At 39.0% G+C, this 16,570-nt stretch overlaps 2 protein-coding genes across 2 annotated transcripts; both read left to right on the top strand.

Moving 5' to 3' along the window:
• Positions 1-587: 587 nt before the first annotated feature.
• On the top strand, positions 588-8,400 carry LOC144631160 (lysosomal phospholipase A and acyltransferase-like). Its single transcript, XM_078489544.1, has 5 exons — positions 588-782; positions 3,280-3,436; positions 5,308-5,519; positions 6,419-6,601; positions 7,825-8,400. The coding sequence occupies exons 1-5, from the start codon at positions 599-601 to the stop codon at positions 8,391-8,393; spliced, it is 1,305 nt and encodes a 434-aa protein (XP_078345670.1). The 5' UTR covers positions 588-598; the 3' UTR covers positions 8,394-8,400.
• Positions 8,401-10,005: 1,605 nt separating this feature from the next.
• Positions 10,006-16,294, top strand: LOC144629735 (lysosomal phospholipase A and acyltransferase-like). Its single transcript, XM_078487953.1, has 5 exons — positions 10,006-10,162; positions 11,815-11,971; positions 13,968-14,179; positions 14,758-14,940; positions 15,723-16,294. The coding sequence occupies exons 1-5, from the start codon at positions 10,006-10,008 to the stop codon at positions 16,292-16,294; spliced, it is 1,281 nt and encodes a 426-aa protein (XP_078344079.1).
• Positions 16,295-16,570: the final 276 nt, after the last annotated feature.

Here is a 16,570-nt window from a genome sequence, read left to right as displayed (position 1 = left end):
ACATGAAAGTACTTCTTAATAGCTATCATTCACACACTAGTACCACACTAGGGTTTCATTACAGACTTTAAAGTTAGAACCACCTCGTACTGCATAATAAACATTACCACAATCAGGCGTCATGACCCACAGCTAGTTGTGGTTTTATCTGCAAATTAAAAAAAAAAAACCGAAACACCATGAACAGCATACTCAACGATCCTTTTTAATCTTTACCGAATCAGGCTGAAGTGACATTCTTACAACCAAAGCCCGGATGACTTTGGTGGTTCCTCGTCTGTATGTTGGCGGAATTGTCGCAAAAACAAACAGTGAAACGGAAATTCTTTGAATATTGGCATAAAAATAACAACTACTGTCCGTTGCAGTGAAACTATACGACGAAAAGTTTTCAAGTAATGCGGATTTGGATTTCAACTAAAATAGTGGCGGATTGACGGATTTGGCCAAAAGATAGCACAGATCAGCGGATATCCGTACCCCTATTCACCCTCCCCCCCCCTCTCTCTCTCTCTCTAAATATCTTAAACCAGTGTTAAACCAGCTGTGATTGGTTAATAGCATAAAAGGGGTCACTTGTCTCGCCTGTGCTTTATTTATGACACGAAAGCTGTGTAACACAAGTCACAACCAACTTTTGATGCTCAAAATGCATCAAAGGGATTTTCTTCAAGCGGTAGCGCTAACCTGCTTTCTCTGTTGTACTGAGGGATTTGGGAATAAGCCAAAGAAAAGCCTACCGCTTCCTGCAGTGAACGAGGTCAAAACACCAGTGATAATCGGTATTATATTTATACTTTATTTGAATGCATTACTAATTGTCGCCGGCTCTAAAAAAATCCATAAGATTCAGAACCAAAGGAGATTGAAAAAAAGTCCAGCCGATTGAATAACGTATAATTTAGGAAATCACCCTCGAGCTTAAATTTGCATTGCTCAAAGTCCCTTACCGTAAATGGGCTTATTCTCGGAAACGTCTTATATACGGGAGGTCTTATTTTTTGGTCAAAATCTGCGTTTCAAAAATTTTGGGTTTTCATTTGGAGGGGATATTGTCTCTGAAAGTTTTTAGGTGCATACAAGAATATCACACAGTAAATGTCTTGAAACATAACGATATGAAAACCAAAGCAATTCCCACAGTCGCTCTTAGCCATTCTCTAACAACGTAAAATATAAAATAAGCACTACAAAAAGGGCTTATAATCGGAAAACTTATATCTTTATTTAAGTGCTATTTAACTAAAGATAAGTACACGGGCTTACATTCGGGAGTTTTTTTCGGAAGGATTTTTGTGTCTGAGATTTGGAAGTCTTTTTTAGCCAAAAAATTATTGTTGAAAGTACGTTTGTCTTGCCATTAGTATTGGTCTGTAAAACATTAATTTTCTCAGCAAACATTTACATATCGTAAAATTTTGCCAATTTGGTCAAATCTCAATTACGTAAGGACGGTTTTAAATATCAGTTTAAGGTGTAATTCTCGTTTTTCTGTTCATATTCTGGCGAAGAAATTTTTACTGGTGTAAAGGAGAAATTTAAAAGGTTCGATTCCATGCGCCGGTTTTGATGATAATAATGATAATGCATTTCTATATGGCGCATTTTAATTTTCATATGTATATGTTCAAATGCGTTGTACACATACTGTAATTATACTACACCAGAAACACAAAGGCTAGACCACAACAACGGGAACTTCGTGCCCTCCAGTCAAAAACCAATTTTTGATTTACTAAATCGCCTTTTTAGAATGATGGCGTTTAAATTGGTGTTTGACAGTTTTATAAGGAATTCAAACAAGATCTAGACAGCTTAAATGGTCGCCCGAGTTACTAAATTGCCTTTCAGAATAATGACGTTTAAATTGGATATTGACTATTTTATGATGGAAATTTTTTCCACGCCAATTTTATCACCCCAGCAAATACAAAACACTTTAATTTCTCCAAGCGCGTTGTCAGCGGCATATTGAAGCTCCTACTAGTAAATTTGATAAACCTTAAACCGAGTTTTGCAAGTTCACTCATAGTGTAACTGCAGGCATAACGATTTCTTTTGGAGCGTAAAAAAGTACAGGCAACTCTTTTTAGCTTAAAAAAGGCGAAAATACCTCAAATTTAAATAATTACTCCAGAAATCGAGTAGCATACCGTAAAATTCCAGTTATAAGACCTCCCCCCCCCTGGTTATAGGCCAATCTACTTGGAAACAAAAAAATACATCCGGTTATAATAAGCCCCCCGGATATATAAAGCCCCCGCTCTGCATGCATGCTGGATGAGAGTACTGAACAGGGCTAAATGTTGCTTTATTATGACTTTTCGGGGATGACCTTATAACTTAAAAACGTATTTCGATCAACACTGCCGTGGCTCGTTTTAAAACACATTTTTTTTCCGCTAATAAGCCCTCCCGGATAAAAGCCCCTCGGTTTATAGGCCCACTCACGACCCCTTACGAACTTGTATAAGCCTAGGGCTTATAACCGGAATTGTACGGTATACGATCCTGTAAACACGCCAACATATCAACAGGGGTGATAAAATTGGCGTGGAAAAAATTTTAAGTGTACTGATGCTAAATCATGGAACTCGATCCCTGACACAATGCGGACGCTGACGTCAATTAACACATTTAAGAAGGCAGTACGTCAGCTTTCCTTCAATCATCGCAAGTCGGCTAGTGTCATTGTGTAATTGTTAATGTAAACAGTTTCTTAACTTTGTGTGTTTTCTTTTTATGGCCTTTTTTTTTCTTGGCAGGGAGGCGCGGTGGCCTAATGGTTAGCGCGTCGGACTCCAGAGCGAACGTTCCGGGTTCGAGCACTGGCCGGGGTCACTGTGTTGTGTTCTTGGGCAAGACACTTTACTCCCCTGATAGTGCGTCTCTCCACCCAGGTGTATAAATGGGTACCGGCGAAATAATGCTTGGGGGGGGGGGGGGAGAACCCTGCGATGGACTAGCATCCCATCCAGGGGGGAGTAGAAATACTCCTATAGCTGTTTAAAATGCTAAGGAAACCGGGAAAAGCTCCGGCAGTATGCGCCACTTTGGCTCGAAGCTGCCCTTTTTTTCTTTTTTTTTTTTCTTGGCTCATGAGCATATTTTGCTAGGGGCCTAATCAGCCCCATCAACCCGAGGTAATATAGCCTGCGATCAGGCGTTCTTATTTTGAATGATCAGTAGGGAGCGAGGGCATGATCTCGGGTTAGAGGTAATTAAAAGCCTTAGGTTTCTACGCGCCGAACGACTCCATCTGTCCGTTTCTCTCCTCAGTGCCCGGTACAGGCGGAAGTCAACTGGAGGCGAAGCTCAACAAACCAAAAGTTTTGCACCGGTACTGTTCCAAAACAACTTCAGATTTCTTCACATTATGGCTCAAGAAATCCTCGCTTCTACCTGAAGCAATTGACTGTTGGTCAGATAACATAAGGTAACGGAAAGCTTTTTGGGAATAAAAATTAGCTCAGGAAGCCTTGTCCTCTTCCCTCCTCGCCCTCCGTCCACATTTCCTTATGATAACGTCGGCTCTTCCTCAGAAATATGTTTTTGATTTATTCGGCATTATTAGTTCGGTTCCCCTCACAAGCGCTATTTTGACAAACGAAAGTCCTTTTGAAGCTGCGTACCTTCTACTGATAATTGCCTTGTCACGCCATCTTTTCTTTCCAAAGATTGCGTGACCCGGTCAATGAGTGGCGTTTATGGCAATGTGCGCGAGGAGCAGTCCATTGGTATCATGAGGTTGCATCTACATTACAACTTTATTTCAATAGATTTTTATCATATATTGAATTCGCCAAGTTTTGTCAATTAAAAATCAACTCTAGCCTCGCTCTCACTCAAAGTTCGGGTTTATTGCCCCCGCAGGGTTTTGGCCCAGAGGCCAAAACCCGAGGAGGCACCCTAGGACTCCCCGCGTGTATACATACAAGGACAAAGAATATTTGTTGAAAAAGTAAGAAATGTGTTTGTAATGGGCGAAGCGTTCTCGATTTGACAAAACTAGGCGCGCACGGTCGTGACGGGTAATATTTAAGCAAGCGCGCACGGTGGTGTCGGGTACTTACAACCACGAGGTCGCGTTTCGTCACCTTCGCGTTTCGAGCTTCACCATCTGCTAGCAGCGTTTTGTTTTCCGGTTTTGGCCTACGCGTGTTCACAGATTTGTTCGAGCGGTTTCTCTGCTTTGGTTGTGTTAAGTGATATTTGAAGCAAATGTTAGTAATACGTCGAAAGATTTCGAGCAATTGGTTTCGTGTTCTTGGCTACGTGCCGGCTACCTATGTTCCAAGCGTTACATTTGTAAGGTTTGCTTTCGGAGGTTTGTTGTATCGTATACATCTTACAAGTTACAACGAGTAATAAACAAAAGCGTGAACTTTGTCATGTAGTACAAGGTACAACGCAATTCGTTTCGCTAACAAACTGTCAGATTATTTGATCCAAAGAGTGGGTTGTTTTCTCGAATCTTTGAATGTGCCATATTTTGTTACTCGTGGAATTTTTTAGGCTTTTTGGCCTGGAAATTATTGTAAGTTTATTTTGAATGTTATAAGCCCGGGAATAAGCTTGTGTGTTGTCATCACGAATAATGTGTTATGTGTTATTTCCGCTAGGTGTTATTTACGCGCTAGGTAATATAATTCGACTTGAACTTGTGAATATTTGTAGGACGCAGACCTCTTAAGTCTCACGATTTTGCCGTGAGACTCACGATTTTTAGTTCAATCTCACGGTCTCACGACAAGACAGAAAAATCTCACGATAAACAGAGTCACAAGCTGCAAGGATACAATTTCTTGTATAATGCCATTTTTTGCTTACTTAGGCGATTGTCTTGCACCAATTCTGTGTAAATCCGTAGTCGGCAAAGGTATTTCATTAGTTTGTTCGCTTGACACACAATCGATAACCATATATAGAAGACACAAGCCGTGAAAATAACGTTAATTTTTGTGTTGCTAAAACAGGAAAAAACTCTTTCTCTTAATTAGCATCTGGTTTTAGTTATTTCTGTCCGTCAGTTGATTAATCTCCCGGTTTTTACTTGAATCTCCCGGTTTTTTTACCTCGTTCTCCAGATTTCCGGTTCTTTGAGGTTGAGAGGTCTGAGGACGCAACGGTGTCATACAACAAGAAATTCCGCATGTCACAGTAAAAAAGAAGCCTAATTGTGCAGTCCATCGGCATTAATAATTAAAGGCGACAAAAAACAAATTATAAAAAGGCGGGGGCAGCTTTATAGTGAGAACTATTACTAGTACTAAGAAATAATGTTCTCTCTCCTCCAATGAAATTTAGACTTGTGTATGACGAAAGCTCCAAGACTATGAAGAACGCGCCTGGCGTGGAAACGAGAGTTCCCGGATTTGGTGACACCAGTTCAATAGAATACTTGGACACCGACCACACAGTAAAGTATTTTGTACCAATGGTGGACAAGCTGGTCTCTTGGGGATATGAACGAGGTGTGACCGTCAGAGGGGCCCCGTACGACTTCCGATATGGACCTGGTGAGTTGCACGTGAACAGTAGATGCGTGGCGCATGATGAAAGTCATAAGTGGCCTTTAGGCGTGAACGTCCCTCGAATTTTCAAGGGCAAAGCCATTTGGAATAAGGTTAACCAATATAAAAGAAGAAGTTTTAATTAAGTTTTTTCTTATATTTTGTTTATTTTGTTTACTCATTTGTCGGCGTCCTGTAAAGTAGCTTTTAGCTAAGTAGAGTTCCACTCCAAATTTTTCAAAAAGTTGCTCGAAATGTCTGGAAAAGGTGCTCGAAAATTGCTCCAAAAAATCAAAAACACTGCTTTATATCAAGAAAAGTTCTCCGAATATCTGCTAATTTTCCTTTGAAGGTAAGATTTCTAAGCAGTTTCAGGCAATTCCACCATCTATCTAAATAACATTTTAAAGCAAACATTTGTTGAATTACAAGGATTTCTTTTACTGAGAAAAATCGTTGAGATATCAATGACGTCATGTTTGCTGACTAATTTTGTAATGTTTTAATGCGGAATGAGTCGACATCAAACGTCCTCGGATGTTCCTCGAAAATAGTTCGGCTAACTTCGTTAACCTTCGGAAACGTTCGTATGGCCTTCGGGCAACACTTGGACAATCTTCGAGGATCTTCGGTCAAGAAATTGCTCATAATGCAACAAGTTGCTCGAAAGGAGAAAAGTTGCTTAATGGGGGAAAGGTTGCTCGAAATTAATATGAAATGTTGCCATAAAGCTGCCGAGCAACTTGTGGAAAGCCTAACTAGTTCCACTTAAAATATTTTAAAAAAGAAAAGATAAAGATCAACCGACGATTCATTAAAGAGACAAACATTTTCTTTCAACAGTTTCTTTCATGAGTTAAATGAGCTCAACAAACTTTCATTTTGTTTTGTTTCCTTTTTAACAGAATCAGCGTCGGAATATTTTAAAAAAATGAAAAAACTAATCGAAGACACCTATTCAGCAAACGGGAACAAGAAAATCACTTTGATAAGTCACAGCTTCGGATGTCCTTATACTTTGGTTTTTCTGAACAAGCAAACACAAGACTGGAAGGATAAATATATACTGCAGTGGATTACTCTTTCAGGTTAGGAAGTACTTTATTATGGCTAGGTATTAGTAAAATGTCCGAAAAGCAAATTGTAAAATCTCAAATAAACCTTTTTGGTGTATGAGTTAAACTTTGATTACGTAAACGTAATTTTTAAACTTCTTGTAGTTCTTAAAAGAGGAACTCCTCGTCAGTGAAGGTGTTTACAAAATGTTCTAAAATAATTTATATTTTTGTGATCTTATTCCTCGGCTTTCTCCTTAGTTTAAGTTTCGATTGAGAAAATATGTCAAACACTCGAGACAGTGTTTTATAGCATTTCCAAACACCTCCATTTTTCAACTCTCTTCCCAGTGTTTGGAAATGCGATGAAAGACTTCTTCACGTGTTTGATAGCATTACGTCTCATGTTTTCAAGTTTGTTTTAAAATCTACTTTCATTCACGTCATAATTGGTCATCCTCACTTCCTAACGATTACTGTTCTCAAAATCAAACCATTTGTATGACCCAAGAGTTCTTTTCAGCACCTTGCAATTATGAGATTAAAACATATCAACAATATATGTAATTTCAATCATACGCCATAGGACTGGTTAAAAAAATGAAAGCCTAAAAAGCTTGAGGGCCTCAATTTTGAGACTTCAAAATATTATATATAATTTCTTAAAAGGTTTACTGTTGTCAAAAGTGTTGACGCGCTTGTATTGTTTCTTTCTGTTAGCATCAACCTCTGTGATTGGTTCCAAAATCTCGTGGACGTGGTTTATCTTAATTATAACATCAGAAACTCACTAGTGGCTTAAAATAATTTTTTTTGGATCAGAGAAAACACGCTGGCTTTTTTAACCAATCTGGTGAAGAAAAAAAAACAATCATGACTTGGCTTACGCACATTTTCCCGCGCATGCCAAGCGCTTGCCGCGTTTTTTTCGTCGAGTTCTGATTAGCTCATCTGATTAGATAACTTTAATCGTTTTAAATAATAATAATAATAATAATAATAATAATAATAATAATAATAATAATAATGGTTTATTTGTATTCCAAAAATATTGGCTCTTCTATGCAAACTGAATTAAATAATAAGATATAGGACTAAGATATAAATAAAAATATGATAAAAAGTTAAGATATAATATATAATAATTTAATTTAATTGTGGTTGCATGGCCACTTGGTCAGATGGGTAACTTAAAAATTAAAATATCCTCTAACAATGCTATATTTTTAAACAATAAAAAAAAAATGCCTCTCTAGGAGTCTGGGGCGGTATTGCAGAAGTGGTTAAACTGTATTCTTCTGGAATTGATCCTGGCGTCTTGAAATTCCCCATCAGCCCATTAAAGTTCAGAAACGAACTACGCACGTATTCAAGCAACGCATACTTGCTTCCGAGCCGCGAGTTATGGTCAGCGGATGAAGTCTTAGTCAGAACACCAGAGCGTGTATACACCGTAAATGATTATGATGATTTCTTTAAAGATATCGGCTTCCCACTTGGAATAACACTGCAAAAGATGGTAGAAAACCTGACATATCCGCTAAAGGAGCATTCTCCAAATGTAACCGTGCACTGTTTGTATGGAATTGGTGTGGACACTGCAGCAAATTTCGTATTCGGTGAAGGAAAGTTCCCGGATACTCGACCACACGTGGTGTATGGTGACGGAGATGGCATGGTCAATAGGCGCAGTCTGGAGGCCTGCAGTAAGTGGATTCAGCGGCAGCCATACAACGTCACACTGAAGCAGTATCCATCGGTGAATCATAACGGCATGCTAAGCGATGAAAACGTGTTTAGCTATATAAAGACTCTGCTGTTCTAGAAGCCATGTTTACGGCTGTTTTCATATTCGGTCCCGCTCGGCTGTTTCCCCCGTCCCGTCCGACTTCTCGTCTCCCGATCGTCTGGATTCACTCTGTCGGGACGTTCTTTTTCCCCCTCCCTTCCTGTCGCATCTCGTTCTCCTCTGTCGGGACGGCGCTCGCCTCCTCTTCCTCTCTCCCCCCCACCTCCTCCCGTCGCCGCCCCCGCCCCCGGCCCTCCCCCGCCTTACATCGCTGCAATTTCTCTTTAGAAGTTGTTTTTTAGCTCCTTCACTCCCCATGTTTGAAAATAAAACTTGTTATTTCAAACCGTGTGGAAACATTGTAGATTTTGTTAATTTCATTTCTAACTCAGTCAGTCAGTCAGTCAGTCAGTCACTCAGTCAGTCAGTCAGTCAGTCAGTCAGTCAGTCAGTCAGTCAGTCAGTCAGTCAGTCAGTCAGTCAGTCAGTCAGTCAGTCAGTCAGTCAGTCAGTTAGTCAGTTAGTCAGTCAGTCAGTCAGTCAGTCAGTCAGTCAGTCAGTCAGTCAGCCAGTCAGTCAGACAGTCTGTCAATCAGTCAGCCAGTCAGTCAGTCAGTTAGTCAATCAGTCAGCCAGTCAGTCAATCAATAGAGCAGAGAGCAGAGAGATTAGTCCATTGGAGAACAAGTTTTCAGCAAGAGAAAATTCAATGATTAGTTTTCGTCACATTTTAGGATTGTATGCTAGGGAATTATGCAGCCACACTTGCCATGTTGCTTTCGTGCAAAGAAGCCATTTTGAGTCTTGACTTTGGTTTATTTAAAAAAAGAAAGTGGTGTGAGCTAATCTCACCATATTTTAACCATGTTGACTATAATGTTGATTAATTTGAATGTGCCCTTTCATTAACTTTACACGTTGGACTCCCCTTTTAGAATTTAATAAGAATATCTCTTTTTTTGAAAAAATACACAATCCAGAGACAATTCTGAGACCATCACTTATAAAATTGTCATTGCTTGGAATTTAACAATTTATTGATTTTTTTTTCATATGGACAGAACAATCGATGTTGCCACGGTTAGGGTAGGTGTAAAGGGCTACATGTTGTTGTATTACAAATTAAAAAAAATTCCAGGATTAATAAGTCCATATGGATTGAACTTTGATGTACGTTACAACTTTTCAGCTTAAAACAAATTTATCTATTACAGTTTCGAATTTCAGTTTTCTTTCAGAAGCTTAGAACACGGCGTATTTGCACAATTCCCACCTAACATTGAAAGCGAAACCCCTTTATTAAATTTATCACCTCCAATAGTTATTCAGTTGAACTGCCGTGCTATTCAATCACTTCCTCTTTACATAGAAGTCGCACAGTATAATATTTATAGTTTTGTTAGCTGTCTTCGGCTTTGGCTAAAACAAAACACTTTGTAAATAATTCTCCTATTGAAAAATTGTACTTTTAAAAAGAAAGCTGTTACTAAATCAATCAAAGGCAAATCACGTGACATTTGTTTTTTGACGCGAAGGACTAGACCTAGCATATGATTGGTTGATAAGACACACCACCTTTTGATAGAGAAAAGCGTATGACCAGTCGAGTCACAACTCGCACCAATCTCGGAAAGGAAGATTTCCCAAAATGTTGGGAGGGAAGTTCATTTTTCACGCAGCAGTTTTGGTTTTTTGTCTGTCTTTCTGTGAAGGATGGTGGAAGAAACCAACAGCTAAACCCACAACTAAACCAACAGCTCAGCAGCAATGGAAAGCTGGGGAGATTAAGACACCGGTGATCATTGGTAAATATTACCTAACAAAAACCATTTGATCAATAGTTTGCATGGCCTAATTCAATTAATGGCTTAAAATATGTAACATCCATATACTTCAAGTTGTAGAAAAATGACAAGCAATCTATCGTCGAGGTGGGAATGAAGCGTTTTTCCTCCCTTCCCGTCCGAAACAGTAATTCTCCTATTATTGTCTTAAGTGAGGCTATACATTTCTTTTAGTGTTGGTTTTGAGAATGGTTTAGTGGTAAATCAGGAGCAATATCCCCCTTGTTGACGATCTTCTCTGTTCTGGTTATATTAAATCGATCTAACAAAATTTAAAGGGACTATGTCACGGGGATTTCGCAGATTTTTGGTTTAAACTGTTCGGAAATAAGTGGTAGAGCAACTTTGCCCATAAAAAACATATCTTTTAACATTTAACTGAAGATTTAACCCTTATTTGGTCAAAAAAATCAAACTTAGGCTATAAATATTGACTTTTTTGAAGGCGCGTGGAAACAACTTGAAATCAAATTGCAATCCATTTCCATCCGAGGGGCATCCGCAGCCAAACGCGCTTTTAAACAGTTTTAGTTTTCTAAAATAGTAATTGTATAATAAAAATAGTATAATTGCTAATAAAAATTGACTATTATTTTTAAGTTTCCTGCTACACAAATATAAATTTTGGCTGTTCAAAAATTTGTTAAATCTGTGAATAGTCCCTTTAAACATGGACTGACACTGACTGAATCTTGAAAATAATATACAACGTTCACACAAAACTAATTCAAGATATTCGAAACACTTTCGGTCTTTGTTGGTTTGCCGCTTAAAAAATCGCACCACTTTCTCGATCAGTTAGAAGTGAAAAAAAAAATGCAAATGATACGCTCGCGCACGTTTCTTTGTGTTTCGTGCCGGCTACATAAGTCTCTTTCACCCTGGTTTCAAAATATACCTCGCCAGCGTTTCAAAATATGCTGTTTTTCTTTTTTGGAACAAAAAGTTGATACGAAAGGATTTGTTAAAATTTTACAGGTACTTATCATTAAGATAGGCTTATTTCAAAAAAAAATGATGTGCTGGAGCATTAATTATAAACGAGGGTACAATATTTGATATTTTCCTTGCTTGAACAGCTGGCAGTTCCTCTCGCACGATGGAACAATAACAATAATAGAATACCTAACACCTTCCAGCACAATAACTGATGCAATATAAACCAACCTGGTTGCATGAGGGGTCTGAAAAATGAGACCTGGTCAGACCTATACGTTAGAGGCAAGTTTTCAATTGAATGTCTCAAAGCCAAAACCAAAGAACTCGCTCTGGCCAATCACGAAAGACACACAGACAATCCAGTAAACCAATCAAAACTCGAAGCCCGTACATGTAGCTGGTGCGAAGCGCGGGAAAACTTGCTAGCGCGAGCGAATCACTATTGGTTTTGGTTTCACTTCTGACTGATCGAGAAATTAAAGTTGCGCGATTTTTTTTTTTTAAAAAACCAATCACTAAGCGCAGTAAAGCAAAAGCGAATTATTTTCGACACTTATGTGAAAATTCCCCTTTAACAAAAGAAAAGTAAATATTTGTCACTGAATTTCACATAGAATGATATTTTGTACCCAACTGAACAAACTTCATAACACAGTTCTTTGTTTGCACTACAGTTCCTGGCTCAGGTGGCAGTCAGATCGAAGGCAAGCTGGATAAACCAAGTGTCCCAAGTTGGTATTGCGAACAGAAGACTTCAGATTACTTCACTTTGTGGTTAGAAAAGTCATCCCTCCTACCTTATGCTATAAATTGCTGGACTGACAATATGAGGTACTAAAAAGAAAAATCACAAGAGATCGAATAAACAATTAAAACAAAATCTTGTTTGAGAAGTTAAAGATAATCAAGGGCTGTATTTGCGCAAGCTCTGTATATGAATATATCCAAAGAATATATATTAGTCAACAAAAGGCTAGAAAACCATGATAACGCTTATTCAGTTCGGCCAAAAGACTGTAATTATAGGCAGATTGGGACAGTAAATTAGTATCAAATAAATTGTATTTAGTTTTTTAACATACAATTAAAACGACTTCGTATCCTTGCTGGTAAATCTTCGCAATTCTTCGGGAATTTTCAGAAGTCTTCAGAAATGTTTAGAATATGATTAGAAACTGTTAAGACAATTTAGAAGTCTTCAGAAAATAGTAGGCACCAGAGCTAAGGTCCGGCCTTATGAGCCACTAGGCTGGAATGTAGACTTTATCCGTCGAAAGTTATTCGGAAATCTTCGGTAAATAGTCGGGAATCTTGGACTCGACTGGGGTTAAGGTGATTCCCTAGTATTGCATTGCGCATCCTTACTGCGCAGAATTTTACGCGTAATGAGCGCGCGCACATTAACAAAATGGCGGCTTTTTTCTATGCGGCTTGGCTCGCGAGAGAGAGAAATCATCGTTTTCTCGTAAACGAGTTCGGTGACCTATCATTTTTTTCTCTTTGTTCGAAAGAAGCGATCAAATTCTTTCTATAGAATGAATACAGATCAATTTCTATGGCAGAATAATACATTATCACCGAAAACGTGCACTTTCAGCAGTACTCGCAAAGGAAATATAAGGGATTATATGACAAATACAAGGTCTTCCTGCTCCTAAACGAATACGGTGACCCCCCTTTTTTATTTCAAAATTTAACTTCCCTTAAGGTAAACAACCAACTGGCAAAGTTTGGTTGGAAATCTATGAGCAGTTCTATTTATAGGGAATCACTGACCTTAAGAAAAGGGTGTTTGGACGAGAATCTTGTTATCATGTAATGTATATGAAATGATTCATATATGAACTGCGGATGGATATGAATGTGATAAATGATCATCGCAGTGAATTTCCAATTTAAGCAATTGGAATAAAGAAGCCTGAAAAAAATTCAGGGCTTCAACGGGATTCGAACCCGTGACCTCCGCGATACCGGTGCGATGCTCTACCAACTGAGCTATTGAAGCCACACATTGGGAGCGAGGTCAATTGTGAGTTCATATTTTACCCGTGAGAGGAGTGAAATGATGTAATGTATATGAAATGATTCATATATGAACTGCGGATGGATATGAATGTGATAAATGATCATCGCAGTGAATTTCCAATTTAAGCAATTGGAATAAAGAAGCCTGAAAAAAATTCAGGGCTTCAACGGGATTCGAACCCGTGACCTCCGCGATACCGGTGCGATGCTCTACCAACTGAGCTATTGAAGCCACACATTGGGAGCGAGGTCAATTGTGAGTTCATATTTTACCCGTGAGAGGAGTGAAATGATGTAATGTATATGAAATGATTCATATATGAACTGCGGATGGATATGAATGTGATAAATGATCATCGCAGTGTTATCGCAGTGTTATCGCAGTGTTATCATCAGCGAGTAGTCAAAGGGACAGAACGCAAAAAGATGTTGAACGAGCGAAGCTCTGATGGATTCTTTTTAAACTTTAAGAAGGTTCAACTTCAAATGAGAGGGCATGAAAGTTAGAGGTGAATTTTATTTCCACAATATTGGCTTCATATATTTAGTCAGATTAAATTCAACTTAGGAACGGATCATTATTTTCCTGGAAGGGGGACAGGGGGGAGGGGGGCAAACGCAAACTATTTTTTTTATACATATCGTGTTGGCAAGCAATTTATTTTGTCTTTTTAGGCCCGGCAAACAATTTTTTTCATACCCCTTTCCAGTAAAGTAATGGTCCGTCCCTTACATCTTACCAATTTCCGTGGCTTTTCTGGTGCAAAGGTAAACTGCTTTTCTGTTATGTTCTCAATTCCAGACTTGTTTATGACGAAAAGACGAACACAGTTAAAAATGCGCCAGGCGTGGAAACGAGAGTTCCCGGATTTGGCGACACTGCTACAGTAGAGTACGTGGACACCACCAACTTGATAGCGTATTTTAAACCAATGGTGGACGCTTTGGTCTCTTGGGGATACGAACGCGGGGTTTCTGTCAGAGCAGCACCGTATGACTTCAGATATGCGCCCGGTAAGAGGCACGTGCACCGTGCGTGTGTGGCACGTGATATGTGTGAGCAAAAGTGCGTTTACAAATGGACACAGGAGGGAATTTAAAGGAGCTATGTCACGGTGTTTTAAGTAATTTTTCTAAGGAATTAAAAACGGAAAATAACCAAGGATAGTTTCGACTTGAAAAAATTTGACAATTTTTTCAAGTTGAGCTCCTTCGCAAGATAATGAGGATAGATTTTAGTTTTTATGAATCAAGTGACTCAATGAGTCAAATTTTAAATTACAGATTACAGTTGTTAATTTGCAAATAGCGCTGATCCTTAGTAACAAATAAAAGCTAGCTAATTAACCGCAAACAAACCGGAGTGGAAGTAACTGCAAGCAAACCGGAGTGGAACTAACCGCAAACAAATTGGAGTAAATTGAGTACACTGCTTTAACCAATCAGAGTGCGCGTTATATGGAAACTTAATTATAATAAATAATAACCTACTCTGTGTAAAAATCACCTTGACTCATTGACTCAGAGACTCATTTGACTCATAAAACAGGGGACCTCAATAAAAAATAGACGCTTTAAAAATTTGCTTTCAGAATCAACGTCAGAATATAATGTTAAGCTGAAGAAACTTATCGAAGACACTTATTCAGCGAATGGCAACAAGAAAATCACTTTGATGAGTCACAGTTTAGGATGTCCTTATACTTTGGTGTTCCTGAACACACAAACACAAGACTGGAAGGATAAATATATTCTGCAGTGGATTGCTCTTGCAGGTTCGTACTACATGATTGTATTTTCCCACCGTTCAGATGAATGTATCCGTACAGGAATATGCAAGCAGAAAATATAAACAAATTACATGTTTGACACCCGTTGAAACTGGTCTGGATGAGGGTGCAACCTCGTTCCCAGGAGGAGGGTGGGCAGGGAGAGAGAGAGACCCTGGGTAAGAAGTTTGACAAGAGTGCTGCAATCTTCGCTATCGTTTAAAAATTCTCCATTTCTCAGCTATCAGAATATTGTGCAGAACTTCTGTAGATGTCATCTATCAGTAAAAAAAACGCGTTAATTTTTGGCTGACAGTTAAAATTTCGACTAATTCTTAGCTATCAGATAAATACCATTAAGACCCCCTGGATTTTCTTACGAGTTTTGAGAGTTCTAATTAATTTGACTTCAGTTTTATGGTACTTATACAAGACGTCTTTGAGAAAACCGCGAAAATCGTATAAAACTAGCTATCCAAATCCGTGCGGGAATAAATACCATAAGTCCAAAAAAGGGTGTGGCCCAACTCCACTTTGGCAATAGTCAAAGCAAACGAGGTACAGTCGAACCCCTTTAATACGGACACCATCTCAGGCAAGGGTCCGAAAACAAATTAAAGAGGCTACCAGTGCCCTGATTAGGAGCGTCCGCTTATTGTAAATTACAAATGGTTCGTCACGATCTCTTTCCTCCAACCGAAGGGAAGATTGCGTGACGGGCATAAGAAGACTGACTTTTAAAGGTATGTACAGTTTGTGACAAATATACTGTTTTTTCTTTTAACTAGGCGTCTATGGTGGTACAGCGGAAATGATGGGCATACTCGCTTCTGGGTACACGCTCGGTATCCCAAACTTCATTGTGGACCCACTTGACGTCAGAGAACAGCAACGTACATCAGCTAGTAACGCCATGATGATGCCAAGCCCAGAATTATGGAACCCGGATGAAGTACTGGTAAAGACCCCTGAGCGTGTTTATACGGTGAACGACTACGATGACTTCTTTAAAGATATTGGATTCCCACAAGGCATCAAGGTTAGAAATCTGGTTAAAAACCGGATTTACCCGTTATCAGCGCATGCTCCTAACGTGCCTATGCATTGCCTGTACGGTACAGGTGTGCATACGCCTGGAAGCTACATATATGGTCATAAAGGAGAGTTCCCGGATACGCAACCGGAAGTGATTTATGACGATGGCGACGGTACAGTGAGTCGACGCAGTTTGGAGGCCTGCAGTACGTTTAGCAAGCAGCAGGATTATGGTGTTACACTCAAGGAATATCACTCGGTTGAACACCAGAGCATACTGGGCGACACTAACGTGATAAATTATGTCAAGTCTGTGTTGTTTTGATGAATCTATAGAGTTGTGCAAAATGGCTGTCCTTGAAAGGAATTGAAGATGAATAAAAAACTGCTTGAAATCATTCTAGACGTTTGTTTTTTGTATATGTCAAAATGAACACTACCGATCATAGAAATGAGCCGTTGCATGCAAACAAGCAAAAGCTATGGCGCTTATCCCGGGCCTAGGAGAGTTCAATTTTAAATGTCTCCAGTTTTCTAACTTGTAGCACTAAATCTCCGTGACACTGCCCCTTTAAACAGTTTCAAGTATCTACATCCCGGG

This window comes from Oculina patagonica, chromosome 11, assembly GCF_052425735.1.
Source record: "Oculina patagonica isolate OP01 chromosome 11, crgOcupat, whole genome shotgun sequence".
NCBI classification, from domain to species: Eukaryota; Metazoa; Cnidaria; class Anthozoa; order Scleractinia; family Oculinidae; genus Oculina; species Oculina patagonica.
This window is presented reverse-complemented; position numbering and strand designations above follow the sequence as displayed.